Source organism: Protopterus annectens, chromosome 17.part0 (genome assembly GCF_019279795.1).
Source record: "Protopterus annectens isolate FY-2018-M chromosome 17.part0, PAN1.0, whole genome shotgun sequence".
NCBI lineage: Eukaryota > Metazoa > Chordata > Ceratodontiformes > Protopteridae > Protopterus > Protopterus annectens.
In genome coordinates this window covers 685,412,244-685,437,776 of record NC_056751.1, presented here as the reverse complement: position 1 = coordinate 685,437,776, position 25,533 = coordinate 685,412,244, and the positions used below count along the sequence as shown (strand labels likewise).

The 25,533-nt window shown below is 43.8% G+C and overlaps 1 protein-coding gene across 1 annotated transcript in view; it reads left to right on the top strand.

Moving 5' to 3' along the window:
- The window catches only part of PIH1D1 (PIH1 domain containing 1), a 414,679-nt gene extending 404,780 nt beyond the window's left edge, over positions 1 to 9,899 (top strand). Inside the window, exon 10 of the mRNA XM_044059683.1 lies at positions 9,428 to 9,899. Within this exon, the coding sequence (XP_043915618.1) occupies positions 9,428 to 9,463 (36 nt within the window). The 3' untranslated portion in view covers positions 9,464 to 9,899. The remainder of the gene's footprint in view (positions 1 to 9,427) is intronic.
- Positions 9,900 to 25,533: the final 15,634 nt, after the last annotated feature.

The following is a 25,533-nucleotide window of genomic DNA, read 5'->3' as shown; positions in this document are numbered from 1 at the left end:
CCTTTGTATATCCACTGTACATCTAATTTGTGTTGTTGCATCAATGGCTGTAACTGGGCAGCTCTGTTGCATGTGTTCATGTGCATTATTTGTGGCCCTGTTGCATGTTGTGACGTAAATCATTTTTACATTTCTTAGCATGTGCAGGGTAGGGTGTTATATTATTTAGAGACAGTTATGGGCCAAGGTTTAGCTCTACGTCGCCTGTACATAGAAGTAAAAACGGTGTTAGGATTGGGCTATACCTTGGCGTGTAGACAGTGTATTGTAACAGTGATAGGTAGTGTCCAAGAGGTATTTTCATCTACTAGAAATAAGAGGCAGATATTTCAAAAGTATGTTACAAAACTGTATCAAGCCAGATATAGCTAAGCCATTTGAGTATTGGGATTATTTTGATGATTTTTTGTAACTAGTGGGAAGATGGCCTAAATTACTGTATCTTTTGTAAGTGTGAATAGCAGCAATCGAAGGGTAATTCTTAGTATTGTAACTGCAGCAGTGGCAGTATGAGGAGGCACGTTTTCATTCAGGGCTGTTCACATTTTTCACTAGAAGCATGTGAATATTGTTAAAAGGGGAGAAAAAAATGAGAGATCATCAGTTTCAGTTGGAGTATTTATTAGATTTTGGGGATTGGGGAAGGGCAAGTATGAGTTTATAAATGCTAGGACACCCCTAAATTTATAATTAATTAAAATATATTAAAACATTGAAAAAAGAGGGGGATGGGTTAGTATTAAGCTGCATGGTTAATTTAATTGGGCATGCTTAATGGGGGATTTGTAGGTGTGGTGATGAACGTGCAGAGGTAAGAAGTCAGGGCAGTGGAACTGGAGTGAGAGGGGTGTACAGGGAGCACACACTCTCCAGAAGCAGGAGGTAATCTGCCAGCCTGTGGTTAATGCTATTTACAGTAAACAGACAGAAAGGAAATTGCACTAGAACAGTGAAAAACAAAAACAAACAAAAAAAAAAATAAATAAAACTGTTTCAAGAAAACTGTACATGAAAAGTGCAACAGTATACAGTATACGGTTTAAATGTAAAATTGTGCATATGGTATGCACCTGTGGTGTAGAATGTTTGATTCAGTACAAGTGCTTCTGGAAACTGTCTTGGTTGCAGCAATAATCTTTGTTCAGTATAAAACATATTACATGTTTATGCAGAAAATCAGACAAAATGGCACTATATTTCAGATATGTATTTTGTTTGCCAACAGCACTTGTATGCAGATGTCACATGGTAGGTGTGTACAATCCAACGTCCTTCCAAACCACTGTTGCAGTATTCTTGGCAAAAGGAATTTCCTAACAAGGATATCCCAACATCTGGCCAGTGTACCAAAGCCTTAGGATTTTATAGACATTGTGCGTCACACATATGATCCCAGCTGAAGGTGTGGGGCAAAAAGGTGACGTACGGATGTACATACCTCAGAACTTCTTTGCCACTAATCCGAACACCATCATTGATCATCGGTCTGAAATTGCCTTCTTCTGTCCTAGCTACCAAGCTGTGTTTCAGATAAGTGGCCCCATTGGGGTTTATTCTTGTCTTTTCTCTTTCAATTTTTATGAATTTACATGTCATCCAGAAAGGGAAAATGTCAGTGTGGGAGGCATATTCCTGATCAAGATCATCACAGGCAGTGTCTTTTCTGTTTCATTGCTTCTCATGACCATTTGCAGTGTTCTGTCTGTCAGCTATTTGTCCCTAAGACCCCACATATTCGTCTCTCATCCTTGTCCATTTACCTGGAGAATCAGCATATTAAATTGTTGGCTCAAGATGCTATGATGGAATCTTCCCATCTAAAACGTCAGCCAACTGCCAAAAAAAGGCCAAGAAACTTGAGTTTGATTCTGCTTCTATCCCTCCTCCCCTAAACATATCATGCAAGGCTGGTGAAAGCCCAGAGCATCACCCAGATTCTTGTGCCGCAACCCTGTTGAAGGCAGGCATGGATCTGACTTCTTGCACATCCTCCGAGGCGCTACAAATGTCTGCTCCAGATTTTGAGGGGAAACCTCAGCTGATAACTTCAGAGTGACTGAAGGGGATACCACAAATACTTGTTTGGAAGCATCTACTTCTGACTCTGCTCCTTCCCCCTCCATGGACAGCAGAGACCCTCAGCCTCAGGAGCCACCAGCTGGTGGCCCCCACTCTTCAGAGACCTCCCTGGAATGTTCTTCTGAGGAGCCCCCACGGAAGAGAACATGTAAGAAGCATGTAGACTCCCAGGATGAGGCTCTGACCTCTGACACTGACCTCGAAGAGTCGGAAGGGCCCCCCCAAGTCGTCCTCTGATGATGTCTCCTTCATAGACATTCTGGAAATCCTTAAGCAGAGGTGCAGCTGACCCTCTGTCACCCCTTCTGAGTCGGTGTACCTGAAGGCTTTTGGGTCTCAACCTTCAGCTTCTTGGGTGTCTCCACCTTTTGACGAACTGATGGAGCTAGTTAATCGAAAGGTGTGAGATACTCCTGATGCCGTTGAGCCAGTCCCCAGGAGACCGAAGAAGTTCTGTCCCTCCTGAAAAAGATTTTTTGTCTAAAGGGATTTCCGTAGATGCCATGGTGGTGGCGGCGGCCACTAAGAAGGGAGCTAGCTGAGGCGACTTCTTTTCATCCACCGAATAGGGAGTCTCGAATGATGGATATATACGGGAAGTGTATCTTTAGTTCAGCGGGATTTACCCTCAGATTGTTGAACTACATTACTTCACAAGACTTCAGAGAGATCTCCTTAAAGAGCTAGAAGATTCTCTACAAGGTACATGTACTGAGGGAGTCCCTGACAAGGTTTTTGCCCAGTTGTCCACCTTGAACTCTATCGTCAATTCTTCCATGCAGCTTATTTCGTATGCAGCAGATGGAGCGAGTAGAGCAGCAGGTTTAGGAATTTCCCTGAGGCATCATTCCTAGATGCGTTTGTGTAACTTTGCGGAACCATTCAAGTTTACCTGTACCAATGCCCCCTTCGGTTCCTCCTTGTTTGGATCCAAGGTAACGGACACTCTCACCCTGTATGAGCAAGAAGAAAAACACTCTCTGCCGTGAGAGTACGTTTTACTGTTCCCTCCCCTAAGGGTCAGAGGGGCAGTAAAATGTGGTTCGAGAAGTCACAGAGGTTTTTCCAGGATGCACAGGGTGACTCCTCCATCAGAGGCAGAAGAGGAAATGGTAGACATCGCCCTAGAGGCAGGGGCGGTCCACAAAACCAGGGAGGTCGCGATTCCTTTCAGGGCCGGCCTTACCAGCGCTCCTGATGTGGGGCCCGACTGTGCTTCTCTGGGGCCGGTCGGGGGCCGCATTTCTTTGTACCCAGAAGCCTGGCTGGGTATCACTCAAGACAAGTGAGTACAAAGAATTATTACCAGAGGTTATGTCATACCCTTTTCTCTTGCACCTGTTGTTCCCAAGAAGATCCCGGATGTTCCACAGTCACAGGCATCAGGCAACTGTGGAGGTCAACAAGTTGCTGTCAGAGTCATCCAACCCGTCCCAGCAGACCAAATAAGATCCGGAACTTACTCCAGGTTCTTTTTAGTACCAAAACATACAGGGGACTGGAGGCCTATTCTGGACAGCAGATTGAACGATTCAGTAAAGAAGGACAAGTTCCGGATGGTAACACTACAGTCTATACACCCATTATTAGGGAAAGACAATTGGATGTGCTCAATAGCTCTCCAAGACGCCTATTACTACATAAAGATGGACAGGGTGTTGAGGAGTCACATAAGCTTCCGGCTGGGAGCCAGGCATTACCAGTTTCGTGCTCTGCCCTTTGGTCTCACCACAGCCCCTAGGGTGTTCATCAAATGTATGGCAGTAGTGACAGCTGACTTGAGACGTTGAAGATTCCAGGTGTTTCCATATCTGGACGACTGGCTCTTGACTGCCCTCACCAGGCATCTACTTCTTCAGATCAGGGGCGCTACTCTTCAGCTTTGTGCCCAGCTGGGAATTTCTATAAATTAGGAAAAATCTGCCTTATTGCCCTCTCAATCTGTGATTTTTATAGGTGCAGAGATAAACATAGTAGTACATGTTGGCTCATCTTCCTGCCGAAAGGGCACAGAATCTGGTTCTTCAAATTCGGCGTCTTCTTCCCTTACAAAAGGTCAAAGCCAAGATTATTCTGCAACTTCTAGGCACCATGGCTTCTACTATATTACTAGTGCCCTAGCCAGGTTTCACATGAGAATTCTTCAGTGGCTTCTGTCATCCCAGTGGTCCTTTCAGCACCTCCTGTTATCTCATCACATTCTGCTGACAGAGTCTTGCAGGAAGGACCTCCTTTGGTGGACACTACCCAATCAGTTAACGATGGGCGCCTCATTTGTCCCTCACCAACCCGTTGCTACTGCCTCACAGATGGGGGGGGGCCATTATCTTGGCAGGACTGTCCAAGACACATGGCAAGATCACGAGGCTCACCTGTATATCAACGTTGTAGAGATGAGGGCAGTGCTCCTGGCATTGCAAGCACTCCACGACCTTCTGCCTCTGGGGACTATTGCAATACAATCAGACAGCATGTCGGTGGTATGGTATATCAACAAACAGCGTGGAACCAGATCTTACCCACTCTGTCGAGAGGCCATGCAAGTTTGGAAATGGGCGATAGCTTCCCAGTGTTTTCTGGTGGCAACGCACATTCCAGGGACAACCAGTATGATAGCTGACAAGCTCAGCAGGGCAATCTTTATGCCTCACGAGTCGTTTCTGAAACAGGAAACAGCGGAACAAATTTTCCACAGATGCGGGCAGCCTCGCTGCGAACTCTTTGCCAGTCTAATCAATGCCAAATGTAGCAGCTACTTCTCCCTCATCCCCCCTCTGGGGGAGTCACCGAGAGACGCACTTGTTCACGATTGACCCCTGGGTCTCCTGTATGCTTTTCCTCCCTTTCCTTTCATTCCCAAGGTTATTCAGAAAGCGAAACAGCTGGGAAGCAAACTTATCCCCATTGCTCCTTACTGGCCTCATCAGGTTTGGTTCCCCTTCCTCGGGCCTCCTCTTCTGGATGATCCTTGAATCCTGGACCCAGCTCCAAACCTGTTGACTCGCATGTCAGGTTCGCTCCATTCCTCATTACATACCCTCAATTTGACAGCGTGGCTGCTCCAGTTCCATCCCTAGTCAGGCTTCATGACTTCTCTCCCTCCGTGACTCATATCCTTACATCTTCTCATAAACCTTCTACTAGGAGACTATATTCTAGCAAATGGAGAAGGTTTTCTGTCTGGGCGGGAGAGACTGAATGTTGATCCCTACACTGCCTCCATTCCAATGGTTTTGGAATTCCTGTCTGAGCTTTTTCACCAAGGATCTGCGGCTGCCACTATCAGAGTTCATTTGGCAGCAATTTCAAACTTTCATCTAGGTTTTCAAGATTCGAATCTAGGTTTTCAAGATTCGAATCTGATGTCACATAAGCTGTGCAAAACCTTCCTTTAAGATGCTACTTTGTTGAGACCCCCCCCCCCTATCAAGAACCTGTTGCTTCATGGGATTTAAATTTTGGGTTGTCCAAATTGACTTCTCCACCCTTTGAGCCTTCCCATTCATCTTTGAAATTCCTGTCTTGGAAGACTTTGTTTCTGGTAGCTATCACGTCAGCCAGATGGGTGTCAGAGTTGCAAGCATAGTCTGTTAAACCTCCTTATCTGATTTTTCACAAGGACAAGGTGTCCCTTCTTACTAATCCCTCCTTTGTCCCCAAGGTCTGTTCCCATGCCACTTTGAATCAATCCATGGAGCTTCCGGTGTTCTTTCCAAATCATTCAAATGCAGCTGAATACAGGTTTCATCAGCTGGTTGTCCATAGACAATTGCATTTTTATTTGCACCGGACTAAAGAAATCAGATCAATTATTCATTTCCTTCTCTGAATCCAGGTCAGGTTTACCAGTTTCCAAAGTGACACTCTCAAATTGGATTTCTAGCTGTATAGCTTATGTTTACAATTCTGAGGGTAGACCTTTACCCTTTAAAAATCAAGGCTCATTCTACCAGATCTCAGTCTACCTCTGCAGCCTTTCAAGCCAGGGTCCCACTTGATAATATTGTGCAGCAGCTACGTGGGCTACCCCTCACACTTTTATTACTCATTACAAATTGGATTTAACCTCCAGGGGTAGAGATTCATTTGGTTCCACGGTACTCAGGAGTATTTTTCCTTGAGCCACCCAAGAATAAGGCGCTAGGGACACTCTCCCATATGTAAGAATGAAGGTGAGATAGGACTACAGAACATAAAGAAATTATTTACTCACCATAACATTCCGTGTTTGTAGTCCATCTCACCCTTAATTCTCAGGAACCCACCTCCTACCCCCAGCCTGGAAGTACCTGGAGACAGGAAAATATTATTATCCTTTTTATGGAGACCTTTTAGTATTGGCTTCTTTGGTATAGTTGTTATCTTTCCTAGTTAGCAGCAAACAAGATCTGGGGATTGTACTGGTGCACTATGGGATACCTACCTAGCCACGAGCCAACTATAAGACTTCCCGCTTGTAAATCGGCTGAGTCGGAGCCGAGGATCGGCTCCAATCCCATATGTAAGAATGAAGGGTGAGATGGACTACAAACATGGAACGTTATGGTGAGTCCATAACTTCTTTTTTTTTGGATGATTCGCTAAGTATTTTGAAGGAGACTAAGAAATCAGACGCAAAGAACTCGCATATAGTAAAGTGAAAAGCTCTCCTTCTGTTGCCTTTGCAGGAACCAGGACCCAAATACAGCCAGTGTGTCACTGGTCCTGAATGACCTGTCAGACCTCTACAAAACCTATCTTGTGCATCTTTAAAGATGGTATTCTAAATTACCAGTGAAACATTTCTTGAAAGAAGTCCTGTACCATGGACCACACAGAAAGGTGATTACACCATCCATAGGCATGCAGCTGTGTTTTGGAGAAGCTAACACTAGTTTCCTTGCTGTTGATGGTCGGGTCATCTGTTACCAGGATCTCAGAATCGCAAGCAATTATGTGCAAGGAGCCTTTTCTGTTTTTCAGAAGGATTGGCTGTCCCTTCATAAAACCATTCAACTTGCCAAATTTTGTAACTAATATGTCATTGAACCAAACCATAAACCTTCCGTGTTTTTCCATAATCCACAGAATAAGAGGAAGTGGATGGGCAATGCTTTGGCTTTGCATGGGCGGTTGAGATTCTCTGTAGACAAACCTGTACAGATAAGATAATCAGATTAACTTGTTTTGCGTCATTTGCTCAAAGAAGGGAGTGAAATCCTGTGAACAAACAGACCCTATTTAAATGACTTTTGCATTGTTTGCTTTTGTTATTCTGCATTTGGAAAGTCAGTGCCAGGGCATATAAAAGCCCATCAGCTACAGCATTAGCAGCCACCGTAGCATTTCTTAGAGGAATTGGGACCAAATCATAGCATTTCTTAGAGGGATTAGGATCAAATCATAGCATTTCTTAGAGGAGTTAGTACCAAAGCAGTTGAGGAAGTGTTGACTTGGTCCTCAGTCTGCAAATTCTGAAAGCATTGTAACCGGTTTGCCTCTGGCATGCTACCAGACTACAAGGTCAGGATTCTTAACAAACACTCTCAGGAATAGCCACTTACTTGTCCAGTGTTATATGGGAGTTCACTTACTATGACTGCACCAGTGAATGATATGATTCATTAAGTTGCATCCAGTTGAGGTTGTAGCTGGATGAAAGCAAGTGGTCATGATCACTTATTATGATTGCACCAGTGAAGAGTACAATAAACATAGTCAATTTTATGAATGTATCATAGTTGTAAGTACCACTGTGCACTCACTGTTGCAGTTCATGTTCTCCTATCACTCTGTTTCTCACCCTTTTTGACCATTCCAAGGTTCTGGTGGGCACCCTTTACTTTCTTTTTCCTCAGTATCCCCATCATCTGCCTAACAAAACTCCCTTCCTCCTTGAACTCCATAATTCCCACAGAGATGGAGTGGAGCCTCATGGATGGGCCATGTGGTCAAGGGCTTAACCCCCTTTTCTGTTGGTGCCACCTGTGCTCTGGCACCTGGGCCAAGCTTCTTTCCTGGCCATGGCAAGAAAGATCTAAAGGTGACATCAGCCAGTGACCTTTTCATAACACCCAGTGGGGGAAGTCAGATAAAGCCACTGTGGGTGGGTTACAGCTCTAGAGGTCAGGCCAGTTGTGGACTATTTGGTAGCTATCCCATTGATTATGACTGCAACAGTGAATAAACTTGAACATCTGCAATTATGGCAAGTTCCTAACACAGCTGTACTTTCATTGGCTGTTCCTTTCTGAGTCATTCTTCCATCTATCCAGCATCAACAGCCATACCTGCTGTCCCATCCATTGTTGGCATTCTCCCTTGATGCTTTCTTGTAAATATAGATGCGTATTAATTACTGCATATCCCCTAAACAAATGTCATCTGTAGCCTTTTACTGCTTACTGTGTAGGAACTCGCTTATCTAGTATATTTGACAAATGTTTCTATTAATATTTTTTTTGTTTTTGCTTGAATTTACTTACAAGTCTTCAATATTATCATGATATGCATACAGAACCATTTTGTTTCTTTTTCATGTATTGTATTTTCAGCTACTTCTATGCATGTCACTGTAAGGGCTTTTCTCCCCTAGCCACTGCTGAAAGGGGGCCTACTTTAGTCACACTCAACCCTAGACAGATCAACAAAATAAATAGGTGCATGCATGCATACTGCTTATATCCATTCCAAATCTATTTTCTGTGAATTGTTGAGTTTGCCTTTGGCACAGGGCATGGGCAAAACAGGTCCATGATCTAGTGCATTCCACCTGACTAACAAATGTCAGCTAAATAGATATATAAACCATTGCAGTCTAAAGCCATTCCTACAGCCTTGCTCCATTTATTGTTTTGGAGTAGAAGTTATGTCAGTGTTTTACCAGACGTCCTGCTAACATGCTAACATTGTAGGAGGTAGCTCATTTGGTTCTTATTCTGTTTTTCAGTGCAGACTCTTGTGTTCTTTGCCTGCTTTTTTGTAGTCTATTTACAGGCTGTCCACTATCCACATCTGCATGAGTACCTTCAAGAGCTGGCTGTCATTTGACATTCCAGTGTAAACAGACCAAAAGAGCAAATTTAGTAACTGTATGATGGCTTTCCTGACAGTTTCTCCCTTGTTCCCAGTCTTACAGGTACAGCTGACGTAACTTGGTAAGCAATACTTTGCTTAATCTGAGTAGTTCTGAGTCTTGAAAAGCATTTTCTTACTCCATATACTTACTGACCAAATTGCGTGCAGTTTATGATATCAGATATTGATTTTTCATCTTTTTGAGAACTAAATGTATATAATGCTAAATTTACACAACTATGTCAATGTTAAGAAAACTAAATTTGTCTATTTTTTTCTCTTCATATTCCAGGTTCTCACAGTGACAATGCCTATAAAGCCAAAATAGAAGACGAATATGTTTTCTGTTGCAAAAATGTATTGCGAAAAATAAAAGTTGTCTCTGAGTCTGTGTTTCGTAACTTGAGCCTGAAACAGCACTTGAAATGTTGAGAACAGCTAAGATTTGATGCTGTCTCTTGACAGTGAACGTGATGGTCTTGAAGGTTATGGCTGTATTAGCAACCTACAGCATTTGCAAGCTCCAAACATTACCTCAGCTGTTGTGTGCAAAAATGTAAGAGAACTGTACACGATGGCTAAATCCAAAAGCCCTTTGCACTGCTGCATGAATTTTGGAAGCAAGTTTGAAACATAGGGACAGTATTCTAAGTTTTGCCTGAAGTTTTCACCACTACTGCACTTCCAGCTTCTTATAATTAAAGAGACGTTTATATGAAAAATGTTCAAGATAAAATTTTTCAATAAAATAATTTATGTATTAAGTCTGGGATAAGTTTTTACCTAGATGCACTCCAGTGATAGATATTTTTTTCTGTTGCTCACTAATGTATGTATAATGTAATTGTTGATATTTTACAGTACACACACAGTGCCACTGATTGTCAGACTCTTCTTTCATGAAATTCAGTGATGTGGTCACCATCTGAAATTCAGTGACATGACAACATTCCAAAAACAGTGGCACTATGAAATCTTTGCTCATTAACTCAAGTGATGGAAATGAACAGGAATATCTGTGTATCATTCCAAGAAGCTTGTGCAGTCCCCAAACATGTCTTTGATTCAGAAGTATTCCCTTTTGCCACATTTGTAGGAGAGACGTGTCTGTTTCTGTATGTCAGAAACCTAATTTTGTCAATGATTTCGCAGTGTACCTCTGAAGGTTACTGTACTGACCTAGGCTGAGGTTTCCAGTGTAATGTGAGGAATGTAAACCATAAAGGATAAGGAGCACATAGTAGAGGTCATTTTATTCACGTGTCTCTAGTCTTAATCAGTGACTAAGTGGTACATTTAATGCAAGGTCTTTGGTTAATTGTTTTAGCTTTCAATGTGGATTGAAAAAATGTTAAAGATGTATGTGTAAAGCAAAGATCTCTGTACCTTTAACAAATTTTAATATTTCTAATCAGTCAGTACCTTAAATGTAATGCTTATTTTCATTTTACATTTAGCATTGTGCACAATAGTTGCACCTCCCTTTCAGGTATACATTATATTTTATTTATTTATGTATTTGTCTTTTTGAATGGGAAAAGCCCGACTGGGTAAAACCCATTTTCAGAGGAAGCACGGGGAGAAAAGCTCCACATTTAAGTTACACATGAAGCACATTTATAATTGTATGGTAAAAACATCTATACATTAACTTATTTACATTATTTTTAAATATTTATTACATGAGCATAACATATTAACACAAAAAAATGAGAGAAATTAATATTAATTGTCTAATTATTGAATAGTAACAAATATCCACGAAACAAAAAAAACAAATAACCAAGTGACAGGGCTGAAGTCAGTCGAGAGCTCTATAGCACAAAGCATAAAAATGCGTTAAGCGCTTTCATTCTTGCCAGTAAAGACTTCATCAGAACTGACCATACCATACAAATATTCATTTAAATAGGAGATAAGTTAATGATACAATCAGTGAACACTGAGCAAGTTAAAATAAGCATTTTCCTGTTCCTTAAAGTCACGTGCCATAATTAAAATACATTGATGGGAATACAAGAAATGTATAACTTAATCTTAGTTCTTTCTAAACCACATAATTAAGTATTGCATACTGAAACTGTGTGAGTAATTTATTAGTGCTAAAAACAACACCCTACAGGGGTAACCACTCCAACACTAGGTTACAGTTTAGCTGCCCTTAAATTTAATAAACAGGTTATAGAGGTGTCATTATTTAAACCTTTTTTTTCACTTGCATTCATATATATATATATAGATATAGCTTAGGTTTAAAAATTCCAAAATCAAAATATTTACTTAGTCATATCTAAAAATTAATGCGTTACAGAAAAATGTGTGAATTTCAGAAAAGTGGTGTAACTATTAATATAGTCAATGAATTAGTAATCTGTTTGAAATATTCTCCTTTGAAGAATATGAAGTCATTGTTTAGAATGATGTCCATGAATTCACACATCATGTTGACCATATCATTACACAGATTACTATTGGTAGAAAGGAACTCTCTAAAATATTCACATCCTGTATCATTAAGGATGCATGAAAATAACTCTGTAACATCTATGGTTACTAAGAACCGTTCAGTGTGAAAGTACTTTTTTTGTATACTTCCCCAAAAATCCCAGGAATGCCTGAGGATATGTTTAAACTGGGACCTCAGTTAAGTATGGCCAAGGGGTGTGTCTAAGATCCACCAGCAGCCATGATAGGCCTAAGGATGGATCTTGGGTGTTTTTGTGTACCTTTGGTATCCCAAAAATATTGGGTACAATAGGATGTTCAGCTTTCAAAAACTTGTACACATCATTGTTGATCAACCCATCCATTGATAGCCCATACAAATACACATCAATTCTTCCACAAGCTGCTTGGATTTTGTTCATGGACACTCTAGTGTATTGTAACTCATTCAGATGTGTGAACATTTTGCTAACATAGTCAATTACTTCCATAGTTGTGATTTCCCCTTGCTTATCTGGCTTCATAACACTGATAGTCTTGTTACCCACTATTTCCTGCATGAGAGCCATCTCCTCAGTGGTCAAATTGCCTCTCCATTTGAGTTTATTACAGGAGTACCACTTGCGAACATCTGTAGCCCACATCTTTTCGAATCTGCTAATAGTGGGATGTAAGGGAGGGTTCAAAGTACTTGTATGGATGAAACTTGGGCCATTGTCACTAAAGGAAGGGTTAACTTTGTTGTTGGGAGCCATAGCTTCAAAACTGAGATGTGAAGTTGTTCAATCTCGTCGTTCATTCTTATACATGGGTTCGGCTCCGAGTCAGCTGCTTTCACAAGCTCAAGATCTTAGAGTAACTTGGGGCCAAGTCCCTATCCCATGATGCTCTCTGTCCAACCTCAGATCTAGTTTGCCGCTGCAACAGATCAGAGGTCGTTGGAGAGCATGGGCCAGTATTATTGATCTTTTTCACTATTATCTTTTTAGCGAGTTTTTTGGCAGTTTTTCTTGATAACTGTATTTAGGGCTAGTCCGTCTGTGTTTAGTTCAACCCTTTGTTGTGCTTTCTGCTGACAAGATTTTTGTCCTGTAAGAGTGGCTGCTGTTAGGCCTTTGGCCATTCCTTAGTTGTTTAAATGAGTGATGTTATGTAGTCCAATCTCGCCTACATTCTTACCCATGGGTTCGGAGCCGAATATCGGCTCCGACTCGGCCAAACTTTTCTAGCTCGAAGTCTTCTATTGGCTGGGCTAAGGAAGTATCCCATGCTGCACTGCTCTATATCCCCAGATCTCGTTTGCCGCTCGTGTAACTCGGACGTGGTCTCGCTTGTCTGTGGCTAAGTACCCTTTTTTCTTCATCTTTTTGAGAGTATTGGAGCAACAAAAGCTATTTTAATAGCTACTTCCTTGTTGTTGTGCATTGTAGTGTGGGTGTTTGTGTGTGTGGTGCTGCTGTTGTGAGTATTTGTTGTTCCCGCGCTTTGCGTGGGGTGTGGTGACAGTTTTCAGTTCTGCTGTGACTGCTCATTTTGGCGGTTTTTGTGTATAATTTTAGGATGTCCAAAGATCAGAAGGAGCACAAACCTTCGGGTTTTAAAAAATGCTCTAAGTGCGGTTGCAAGATGTCCATCACCGACGGACAACTCAATATGGGTTTATTGTCTGGGAGCAATCCGTTTGCAGGAGTCTTGCAGCTTCTGCCATGCATTCAGTCCCAGGGTGCTCCAAGAGAGAAAGAATAAGCTGATTTGAAGGGACTCTTAAAACCATCTTTTGAAGAGGCTATGGATTCTGCTTCCAGCTCAAAGTCAAAATCAAAATCTACTAAGTCTAAAAAGAGATCTCCGGTTCCGTCTGTCTCTTCGGAGCCATCGGAGAAAGTAATTAGGCTAGATTCTACCTCCTCGGCTCCACTGTCCTCGGGGCCGCAGGAAGTGTCGGTAGTAATGGAATCAGCGTCGGCTCCAATTATATTGGAACCTCTTTGGAGCCGATCACCCAGTACTAGACCAGGGTCACCTGAGAGGAGATCTCAATCTCCCTCCCTGTCCTCCAAATCTTCCAGGACACTTTCAGATGTGGATGTCGATATTGTGGTGCAGAGGCTCCTTCAGTCTCCGATTTTGGCTAAACTGTTCTCGGCTCCGACCCAGTTAGCTCCGTAGCCCATCCCGATACCTTCGATTGTTCCTCCTCCGAGCGCATCTCTGTCTTCGGAGCTGGAATGCTCTGCTCCATGTGATGTTCCTGCATCGGTTCCGATGCACCCTGTGGGCTTGTCAGTACCGACATTGGCTCTGACCCTGTCGGCCCTGTCCATAGGTTTCGGGACTCGGGTTTCTTCAGTCAGACCTGACGGGGACACCTCGGGACACCTTTTGTTTCCAAGTCTCCCGCTCAGTGCCTCTGCTCATAGAACCCCGACCCCTGTCATGGTCTCATAGGCCAGCTGGTCCTCGGACTCGGGGGAGGGCCAGCCTTTGAGGCCATGCGGAGCGCGCTGGCCAGGTCTTCAGCCACATCATGCGGATCGGTCATTCCGTCCCCCTCCACACTGGCTAGAGCCTCTGATCATCACCTATCTGTAGACACTGGAGCCCCAAGGCCTAGGGATACCTTCACGAGTGGTCCCCAAGTTTCTGAGGGCCCCTCAGAGTCTGTGCCTGAAGAGCCCCCTAGAAGGAAAACGTGCAAGAAGAAGCACATAGACCCCCAGGATGAGTCTCTCATTTCAGATACCGACCTCAAGGAGTTGGAGGGGTCCCCAAGTCATCCTCTGATGATGTTTCTTTCTCCAACATACTGGAGATATTGAAACAGAGGTGACTGGCCGTCCAAAGCCCCCTCCGAGGAGTTGGTCTTCCTTAAGGCCTTTGGTGCTCAACCCTCCGCCTCTTGGGTGTCTCCACCCTTCGACGAGCTCTTGGATTTAATTTGTCAAAGGGTGTGGGAGAACCCTGATTCTGTGGAACCCGTACCCAGGAGACCCAATAAATTTCTATCTGCTCCCCCAGGTAAGGAGTTTTTGTCCAAAGGAGTCCCTGTAGATGCTATGGTGGTGGCGGCCACTCAGAAGGAAGTAGCCGGGACTTCCTCCATCCATCCTCCTAACAAGGAGTCTAGGACCATGGACCGGTACGGGAAGCATACCCTCTCGTCAGCAACCTTTACCTTACAGTCGCTGAACTACCTGTCTCATTTTACTCAAGGAGTTAGGAGATTATCTAGTGGGTAACATTCCGGAGGCGGTGGCCCAGACGGTTAACGCCCAGGTGTCTACCCTCAACTCCATTGTTAACTCGTCCATGTGGCTCATTTCCTATGCAGCCGAAGGAGCGAGTAGGGCAGCAAGCTTGGGGTCACCTTTAGGAGGCAAGCCTGGATGTGCCTTTGTCATTTCGTAGAGGCCTTCAAGTCTTCTTTCACCATCGCCCCCTTTGATGGTTCCTCTTTGTTCGGAACCAAGGTGAAAGACACCCTCACCAGGTGCGAGCAAGAGGGAAAGACTCTGTCTGCTGTAGCGGTCCATTTTTCCCTCCCCTCTAGACCTTACCCCAAGGCCCAGAATGGTGGGAAGATGTGGTTCAAGAAATCACAAAAGTTTTTCCTGGTGCATAAGGTGAGCCCCCCTCCAGAGGCAGAGGAGGGGGAGGTTATTCAGGGAGACGCCACCCTAGAGGCAGGGGAGGCCCCGCAATTCGGGAGACTGCAATTCCTTTCACGGTTCTCCCTACCATCGTCCCTGATGGGATGCCCGACTGTGCGTTTCTGGAGCCAGTCGGGGGGGCAAAAATTGTTATACCCAGAAGCCTGGGAAAGCATCACCCAGGACCGATGGGTATTATGAATAATTTCCGGAGGTTATGCCATCCCCTTCTCAGACCCCCTCCCCTACAATCAGGAAAATCCCGGACGTTCCACCCAGTCAATGGGATCAGGCAGCTTCAGAAGTTTCAAAGCCGCTAGAAAAAGGAGTCATCCAGTATGTCCCCTCAGACCAGATCGGATTAGGGACTTACTCAAGATTCTTTTTGGTGCCAAAAAGAACAGGGGACCTGAGACCCATTCTAGATCTCAGCCAACTAAACCACTATGTACAAAAGTCCAAGTTCCATATGGTCACTCTTCAGTCATCCCATTGTCGGGAAAAGACGTATGGATGTGCTCCATCAACCTCAAGGATGCCTACTACCATATCAAGATGGACAGGGCATCCAGGAGTCACCTACCCTTCTGGCTGGGAGCCAGTCATTTCCAGTTTCGAGCCCTGCCCTTTGGTCTCACCACAGCCCCCAGGGTGTTCACCAAGTGTTTGGCGATGGTGACGGCTCACTTGAGACATCAAGGATTCCAAGTGTTTCCGTATCTGGATGACTGGCTCCTCACCACCCCCACCAGGCATCTACTAATACAAACCAGGCACCCTACCATCACACTCTGTCAGCAGTTAGGCATAACACTGAACTGGGAAAAATCTGCCTTGTTGCCCTCAAAGCGTGTCATCTTTATAGGTGCAGAGCTAGACACCGTCCAGATGTGAGCCTTTCTACCGCAGGAGAGAATCACAGTCTTACAAAATCAGGTGCAAGCCCTGTTACCCCTCAGGAAAGTAAAGGCAAGATGGGTTCTTCAACTCCTGGGTACTATGGCAGCAACAATTATGTTAGTCCCTCTAGCGAGATTGCACATGAGGCTCCTTCAATGGCTCCTCTTTGCCCAATGGTCCCTCCAGAGACTCCCACTTTCCCATCAGATCCTGCTTATGGACAGATGCAAACAGGATCTCAGATGGTGGCTTTGCACCAACAATCTGGACAGGGGGAAACCCTTTGTTCCATCAACCCCTATTGCCACAGTGGCCATGGACGCCTCCCAGATGGGGTGGGGGGGCATTATCTTGGCAGGACAGTCCATGGCACCGTGGCAAGATCACGAGATACATCTGCACATCAACGTCCTAGAGATAAGAGCGGTGTTACTTGCGTTGCGGGCACTTCAGAGCTTTCTTCCTCTCGGGACTATTGCAGTACACTCGGACAACATGTCTGTTGTGTGGTATCTGAACAAGCAAGGAGGAACCAGATCATACCCCCTGTGCATAGAGCCATGCTAGTGTGGCAGTGGGCAGTTTCTTCCCATCGGTTCCTGGTGGCAATGCACATTCTGGGGAAGTCCAACGTGGTAGCAGACAGGCTAAGCAGAGCTATTCTGATGCCTTACGAGTGGCCGCTGAATCGTCTGGTTGCAGAAAGAATCTTCAGCAGATGGGGTCAGCCTTGCTGCAGTCTTTTTGCCAGCCCCCTCAATGCCAAATGCAGCAGCTACTTCTCGCTGATCCCCCCACAGGGGGAGTCACCCAGGGACGCTCTAGTCCACTTTTGGCCCTCCAGTCTGCTCTACGCTTTCCCTCCATTTCCCTTGCTATCGAGTGATTCAGAAAGCGCAATCCTTGGGAAGCAGAATGATCCTAATTGCCCCACACTGGCCTCGTCAAGTCTGGTTCCCCTTTCTCCATCCATACATGGTGGACCCTCCTTGGACTCTGGACCCAGTACCAGACCTACTGACACACATGTCGGGACAGTTCCACCCCTCTCTGCAGACCCTCAGGTTGACAGCCTAGCTTCTCCAATTCCGTCGCTAGTTAGGCTTCATCATTTTTCACCTGGTTCACATTTTGACGTCCTCTCATAAGCCCTCTACTAGGACAATTTATTCCAGCAAATGGAAGAGATTTTCTATTTTGGCTCTTGCCCAGGGAATTGACCCTTACACAGCTCCAGTTGCTTCCGTCTTGGAGTACTTATCTATGCTTTTCCAGCAGGGCTCAGTGTCCGCTACCATTAAAGTTCAATTGGCAGCGATTTCTCATTTTCATATTGCTAATGAGCCTAGTCTAATGGCCAACAGACTCTGTAAGGCTTTCCTGAAGGGCACTCTGTTACTTTGCCCTTCTGTCTCAGAACCAATGATGCCCTGGGATCTAAATTTTGTTTTGCAAGCCCTTACTTCACCACCATTTGAACCTGCTGCTACCTGTGCCTTGAAATTCTTGACCTAGAAAACAGCCTTCTTGATAGCCATCACATCAGCCAGACACGTTTCAGAAATTCAGGCTCTTTCTATCAAACCTCCATACTTGATCTTTCATAAAGACAGGGTGTCTGATAGACCAAACCCTTCTTTTCTTCCTAAAGCGGCGTCCATGTCTAATCTCAATCAATCTATTGAGTTGCCCGTGTTTTTTCCCCACTTTTCAAACAAGGCAGAATTTAAATTTCAACTAGATGTACACAGACAGTTACGGTTCTATCTGCACAGGATCAAAGATCTCCGAAAATCTAATCAGTTATTTGTCTCCTTTTCGGAAAACAGAATTGGGTCCCCTGTCTCCAAGATCACCCTATCCAGATGGATATCAAATTGTATTTCTTTCGTTTATTCTTCAGGGGGGAAAGACCTACCATTTCCGTCAAGACTCACTCTACTAGGGCTGTATTGGCATCTACAGCCTACCACGCCAGATTGTCGATGGATGATATTTGTGCTGCAGCTACCTGGGCATCTCCTCACACCTTTGTTACTCATTGCAAACTGGACGTGGTATCTAGGGGCAGGTCTTCCTTTGGTTCCACAGTATTCAGGAGCATCTTCCTTTGAGCCTCCCAGTATGTAGGTGCTGGGGACGCTGTCCCACGGGTAAGAATGTAGGCGAGATTGGACTACATAACATCAAGAAGTTATGTACTCACCATAACGTTTGATGTATGTAGTCCATCTCACCTCACATTCTTACTTGCCCTCCCACCTTCCCCCATCCTGGAGGATCTGGAGGTTAGGCTTGGTTTTTAGAGTTCCCTTCATCTTTAGTTTATTCCTCTTGTTGGGATTTTGTTATGCATGAAGTACGAGTGTGGTGTTCGCAGCAAACTAGATCTGGGGATATAGAGCAGTGCAGCATGGGATACCTCCTTAGCCCAGCCAATAGAAGACTTCGAGCTAGAAAAGTTTGGCTGAGTTGGAGCCGATATTAGGCTCCGAACCCACGGGTAAGAATGTGAGGCGAGATGGACTACATACATCGAACATTATGGTGAGTACATAACTTCTTGTTCCCTGTCCTTGCTTCCAATTTATACTTGGTGTGTTTATATAGATAGTGTGTAAAATTAGGATTTATAGTTAGTATTAGAGTGTAGTATAGTTATTGTAGAGTTTGCTGTGTGTGTGCTATAGCTATTTACGGTGTTAGTGTGCTTAAATAGTTGTGTTGGATTGTTCTGATTGGTGCATACTGTTCTGGTATTATGGCTGATCAGAGAGAAAAACAGAAGTCAGGCTTTAAAAAGTACCCAAAATGTAGGCAGAAAATGTCTATTACTGACTCCCATGTCAATTGTGTTTATTGATTGGGACCAGTTTATCTCCAGGAGGATTGTTCTATCTGCCATTCTTTTAGTAGCAGGGTGTTGCTGGAGTGAAGAAGAAAGCTGGTGGATAGAGGCTTGCAGAAGCCAGATGGTCATGCTTCAGTCGATCCTTCCATTCCTAGGAACAGGCGATTGGATGTACTTTATAGATCTCAAGGATGTGTACTACCATATCAAAATGGCCAGACCATCCAGAGATCACTTGCGTTTCCGGCTGGGAGCCAGTTGCTACCAATTTCGAGCACTGCCCTTTGGCCTCACAACAGCCCCCAGAGTGTTTAGCAAATGCATGGTAGTGGCTACGGCTCATCTGAGGCATCTAGGATTCTGAGTGTTTCCATATCTGGATGACTGGCTCCTTACTGCCACCTCCAGGCATCAATTAATTCTGTCTAGGGATCACACACAGTCTGTGCGCTCAGTTAGGGATAACTGTAAATTTCGACAAGTCTGCGGTGTTGCCGTCACAGTGTATCTCCTTTATCGGAGCAGAATTAGACTCCACCACCGCCATGGTAAAATTGCCACTGGACAGAATATCCACTCTTCGGAACCAAGTATCGAACATTCTGCAGAGAAAGAAAGTACCAGCCTCTCAAGTATTGAAATTATTAGGTACCATGGCAGCTACAATCATAGCAGTTCCTCTGTGGCGCGTGCACATGAGAATACTTCAGTGGTTGCTTTTCACCCAGTGGTCTTACCAACAACTTCCGATGTCATTCTTGATCATGATTACAGACTCTTGCAAGAAGGATCTTCGTTGTTGGTTGACCACCCACCAGGTAACAGTAGGTTGACCATTTGTTTATCCCCAGCCATCAGCCACGATGACTACGGATGCTTCTCTGATAGGGTAGGGGGGGGCTTTTTCAGGGAAGAGCAGCCCAAGGCACCTGATCAGAAACAGAGTCACAGTTGCACATCAATGTCCTGGAACTGAGAGTGGTGCTTTTGGCGTTGCAGCACTTTCACAACTCTCTTCCTCTGGGGACGATTGCAATCCAGTTAGACAACATGTCTGTGGTCTGGTACATGAACAAGCAGGGAGGAACCAAGTCTTTACCCCTTATGTCGAGAGGCCTTGAGAATTTGGCAGTGGGCAGTATCCACCGGGCGCTTTCTGATAGCAATGCATATCCCGGGGAAATCCAACGTGATCGCAGACAAACTGAGCAGAGCCATTCTGTTACCGCACGAGTGGTCCCTCAAAGATGAGATTGCGGAGATGATTTTCCACAGATAGGGCCAGCCTTACTGCAACCTGTTTGCATCCGCTATAAATGCCAAATGCAGAAGCTACTTTGCCCTGAATCCCCGACCAAGGGACTTGCTCGTACACGATTGGCCCCCGGGACTCCTTTATGCCTTTCCACCAACTCCCCTGATTCCGAACTTCTTGCAGAAAGCCAAAGCCCTGGGAAGGACTGTAATCTTAATAGCTCCTTTTTCGCCTTGACAGATTTGGTTTCCCTTCCTTCAACTCTATCAACTGGAGGAATCTTGGATTCTGGACCAGTTCCAGATCTGCTGACACATTCGTCAGGGGCCCTTCATCCCTCTCTTCATTCCCTCAGACTGACAGCTTGGCTGCTTTGATTCCCAACCTAGCCAGGTCACACCACTTTTCCTTGGAGGTACAGCATATTCTTGTATCTTCACACAAAGCTTCCACTAGAAATTTGTATGCCAGCAAATGGAAGCGATTTGCTTTCTGGACCTCCCAGAACAATATTGATCCTTACGTTGCCCCAATTGCTAATATTCTGGAATTTCTCTTTAAGCTTTTTCATGAAGGTGCTGCAGCTGCCACTATAAGAGTTCAATTGGCTGCAATTTTGAATTTCCACCTCTGATGTGAAGGTTCTAACCTAATGTCTCACAAACTATGTAGGGCCTTCTTAAAATGTAACTTTCATCTTAGACCACCTGTTAGACAACCTTTTACTCCCAGGAATCTAAATTTTGTGCTGTAATGGATTATTTTCCCTCCCTGTGAGCCTGCATCATCCTACCATTTAAAATTCCTCTCTTGGTAAACAATTTTCTTGGCAGCCATTACCTCAGCACATAGTGTCTCGGAGCTTCAAGCCCTGTCTATCCAACTCCCATATTTGGTGTTTCATCCAGACAGAGTGTCACTGAGGACTAACTCTTCCTTTCTTCCAAAGGTGTGTTCTGAGACTAACCTGAATAAAACTATCGAACTTCCAACTTTTTTCAGTAACCATTCTAACAATTTGGAGTATATGTTGCATAAACTTGATGTTCACAGACAACTGAGATTCTATTTGGACAGGACAAAGGAATTTAGGAAATCTGAACAACTCTGTTTCTCATGCTGACCCTAAGAAAGGGCTGCTAGTGTCTAAAGTTACCCTTAAAAATGGTTAACTGACTGCATTAAATTTACATACTCCTCAGCGAACCAACTATTAGAGCATGGCATGAAAGCGCATTCAACTAGGGCTGTTTCCACTTCTGCTTATGCGGCATGATTGCCTTTGGACATTGTATGTGCAGCTGTCACTTGGTCTAAGCCGCATACCTGTATCACTCATTACAAAGTGGACAGGGCCTCCAAGGACGGGGCTTCCTATGGTTCCACTGTCCTCAGGAATATACTCCCGTGAGCCACCCAGGATTTGGGTGCTTGGGATGCTATCCATGTGTAAGAATAAACGGCCAGATTGGACAACTTCACATTAAGAAGCTATGTACTTACCATAACATTCCATGTGAGTTGTTCATCTCGCCTTCATTCTTACATTCGCACCCGCCCTCCCCCTCCAGGTTCTCGAAGAACGAGTAAGACTTGTAGTCTGGTGGAACTTGTTATGCGACTTCTTACTCCGGCTGAAGTACCTGTTATATATTTTATCTGTTACATGCTGGGATCAGCAAACTAGATCTGAGGTAAGACATATAGAGCATCATGGGATAGGGACTTGGCCCCGAGCTATTCTAAGATCTTGAGCTTGTGAAAGCGGCTGACTCAGAGCTCCGAACCCATGTGTAAGAATGAAGGTGAGAACTCACATGGAACGTTATGGTAAGTATATAACTTTTTTTTTCTCACATAAAGCTTTTAAATCAAGTAGAATTTCTGCCAGTGTCTCTCATCTATATTACGTTCAATGTAATTGAAAATCTTGAACCCCCTTGAAACGAGGACTTCGTTACCATGGTCCTTACTTTTTTCAAGCCCACCTGTATTGAACAGAAAAATAAAATGCAGTAGCATAGCAGGTAATGTATTTGTAGCATGATGGCTGTAGGGAAAAGATGAAACGGGTGTTTTTAAGGTTAGTAATAATTTACAGACAAGTAGTAATGTAGCTTAAAAATTGATGAGAGGAGAGATATGAAAGGAGAAATTATGGAAATGAGCAAGAAAATAAATGGACAGAGGAGGAATAGTTATTTGTGGGGTATGAGAGAAGGAAGTATGTGTGTGGGTATATATATATATATATGTGTGTGTGTGTGTGTGTGTGTATATATATGTATGTGTGTATATATGTATATGTATGTGTATATATATATATATATATATATATATATATATATATATATATATATATATATATGTGTGTGTATATATATATATATATATATATAAAATATCAGTGTCATTTTTTTATTTTATACTATCTTGATCATGACGTTTTTTTGTTAGATGCTTGTTGGTTCTTGGAAGACTTCTAAAACTTTTTTTTCTGAACTAGGTTTGATCAGCAGTATTGTGTTTTCTAAGGATTCCCAATGGCTGAAAGTACTTTAAATCACAGTACATTGAAAACTTCAAGACAGAAAGCATTTTTGTTGGTTTACCCTGTAGTTTTGATAACCAAGTGAGTGTACTGACTATTGGTGCATGCTGTACAATGTACTATTTGGTGAAAAGATAAATTGTAGATTATAAAGAGAGTCCAGTACTGTGTGTACATTTAGTAAAATTCAGTAATACATGGCACTTGTCTTAATCATTTGAATTTGTGGACAAGAATACTGCCTTTATTTAGGTATGAGCAAAATTACAGTTTGAGATTTTATTGTTTAACCTAGTGAAATCTGTTTCAGAACTCACCATTGGTCCAACCGTGGAAGCTGTTTTGTTCAGAACTCACCAATGGTCCAACCATTTTCAGAACACACCAGTGGTGCAACCATGGAAGCTTGTTTGGCAGCTACACTCAAGTCATTATTTACAACTAGTTATGGAAAACTGTAGATCTGAATTGTCATGTAATTTATTTAATACCTTGGGCTCTATTCCAAAGAGTTCCTCTCAGTGCAAGTCCACCCTGATTCTGAAAGGCTTGCTGTCAGTATAAATTACTTACATTTGGTGCAAGACCTATCCATAAACACGCTTAGGCTGGGAACCAGATTCCAGAAGACCTGCTCTCAGTGTAAGTGTTCACTTATACTGAGAGCAAGTCTTTTGGAATCGGGGCCCCTTGTCTTCTCCATTGCTGAGATAGAGGAAGTTAGTATTTAGAATCTTATATGCTAGCTTTACAGTAACCAATTTTCATCTATTTTATGAAGGCAGAAATCTTAGTTTTCTGTCTTGTCTGCAGTGGAAGTTATAATGTGGAGTTCACATGAACCAGCAAATCTCATCAAACATCATTGTCCCTTGTCTTAGGCTTTGGTATTTGGAGTTCAATTTTAAAATGCATTTGAAATTATGAAAGAAGGTGTGTCTGCTAGTGGCCACACTTGATGTTATGTTACTTTTTTACATGATTTTTACTCAGAAAAAAAATGAGTTAATAACAGCTTTGGAAGAAAAGATAGTATGAAGGATGCGAGAAGACTACAGCTAAGCATTTCAAAGGCAAATGTGAAAGTGTGTGCTGTTGTCACTTACAGATGTCTCACAACATTAAAATGAAAAAAAAATGTAAAAGCATGTCTTCTTTGGGGGAATCAGAATAAAAATGAATCCTAACATTTGGGTTTACCCGCCTTATTGGCCATCTTTCCACTTGGAATTTTCTTCAGCATCCCTTATGCATCTCTGCCAATTCATAGGTTGGTACTAGGCTATCAGCCCCAGGGTCTATGCAAGCCTAGCCATAACAATTCCCTGGATGTATCTTCCCCCAATATTTACTTCTCTGGGCCCGTCTAGCAGGGCGACTGACATCATCCCCAGGGTGAATTTCCTGTCTCCCATCCGATCATCAAGGTTCCTTTTGAAGAGGGCCAATGAGGCACTCTGCTTGACATGTATGAGCAGTCTATTCCAGAGTATGGGGAGTCTCTGGGTCAGGAACCAATCCCTCCAGCATGTTTGTTCATTGTGATGACAAGGCTTAGATCCCTGGAGTGTGTGGCTCTGAGGGATTGGGATTTCTTTAAGTGGAGCATGTCCAACAGCTCAGGGTTTGACATGGCCTTGTATGTTGAGTAGAGATCGCCTCTGAGTAAGCGATATGCCGCAGAGTATAGCTGCAGTTTTTTTAGACGGTCAGCATATGGCATCTGCTTTAGGCCTGTGATTCTTTTAGTGAGGTATTTCTGTGGCCTTTCCAGCTGTTGCAGATGTCTTGTGAGGTACATACCAAATGGGCATTATACTCTATAATGGGTCTAATGAGGGATGAGTACAGTGGGACAATGACCTCCTTTTTTTCCTGGATGAAAAGCCCTTAGTGATGATGTGTGCCACATAGAAGGATTTCCTGACTGTTGTGGCGATGTGGTTATCGAAAGTGAGACCACTGTCCACCTGTGTCCCCAAGTCTCTCATCACACTTTCGATGTTTAATGTCCTGCCACCTATGTGGTAATTCATGGGTACATGTTTTTTTTCCAAAGGGGATAACTATACATTTCTTGGCATTAAGCTTGAGCCCATGGCTCTGGCACCAGGCATCTGTTTCTGTAAGGCCCTTTTGTAGAATATCCACATCATTTGGGGATTCAATAATGGCTCCCAGTTTGCAGTCATCTGCAAACTTTGTTAGCCAGAGTCCCTTAGTGTTGGCCTGTACTTCAGAGAAGTAGATGCCAAACAAGAGTGGTCCCAGGACTGAACCTTGAGGTACTCCACTTGTCTGGAGCTGGATTTGGAGTCGGCTACTTTTACAGTCTGGGTTCTGTCAGTAAGCCAGTTGGCAACCCATCGAGTGACATAGGGATTTATGCCCAGCTTAGTAAGTTTATCTATGATTCCAGAGTGGGGGATGGTGTCGAAGGCCTTGGCGAGGTCCAGATAGGCTGTGTGGACCACCTTACCCTCGTCCACAGCTCTGGAGACTGATTCGAAGAAGTCAGTCAAATTCAGGAGACAAGATTGGCCCTTCACAAACCCAAACTGGGTGGAGTCCAGTATTTGAAGGTTGCCAATGTCTTTATTTATAAGTTCCATAATAATGCGTTCCATGCCCTTGCAGATCAGGCTTGTCAGACTGATGGGATGGTAGTTCCCAGGATCCAAGGTGGATCCTCCCTTGTGGAGCGGGATAACTGTAGCTGTGCACCACTCAGTGAGCACAAATCCTG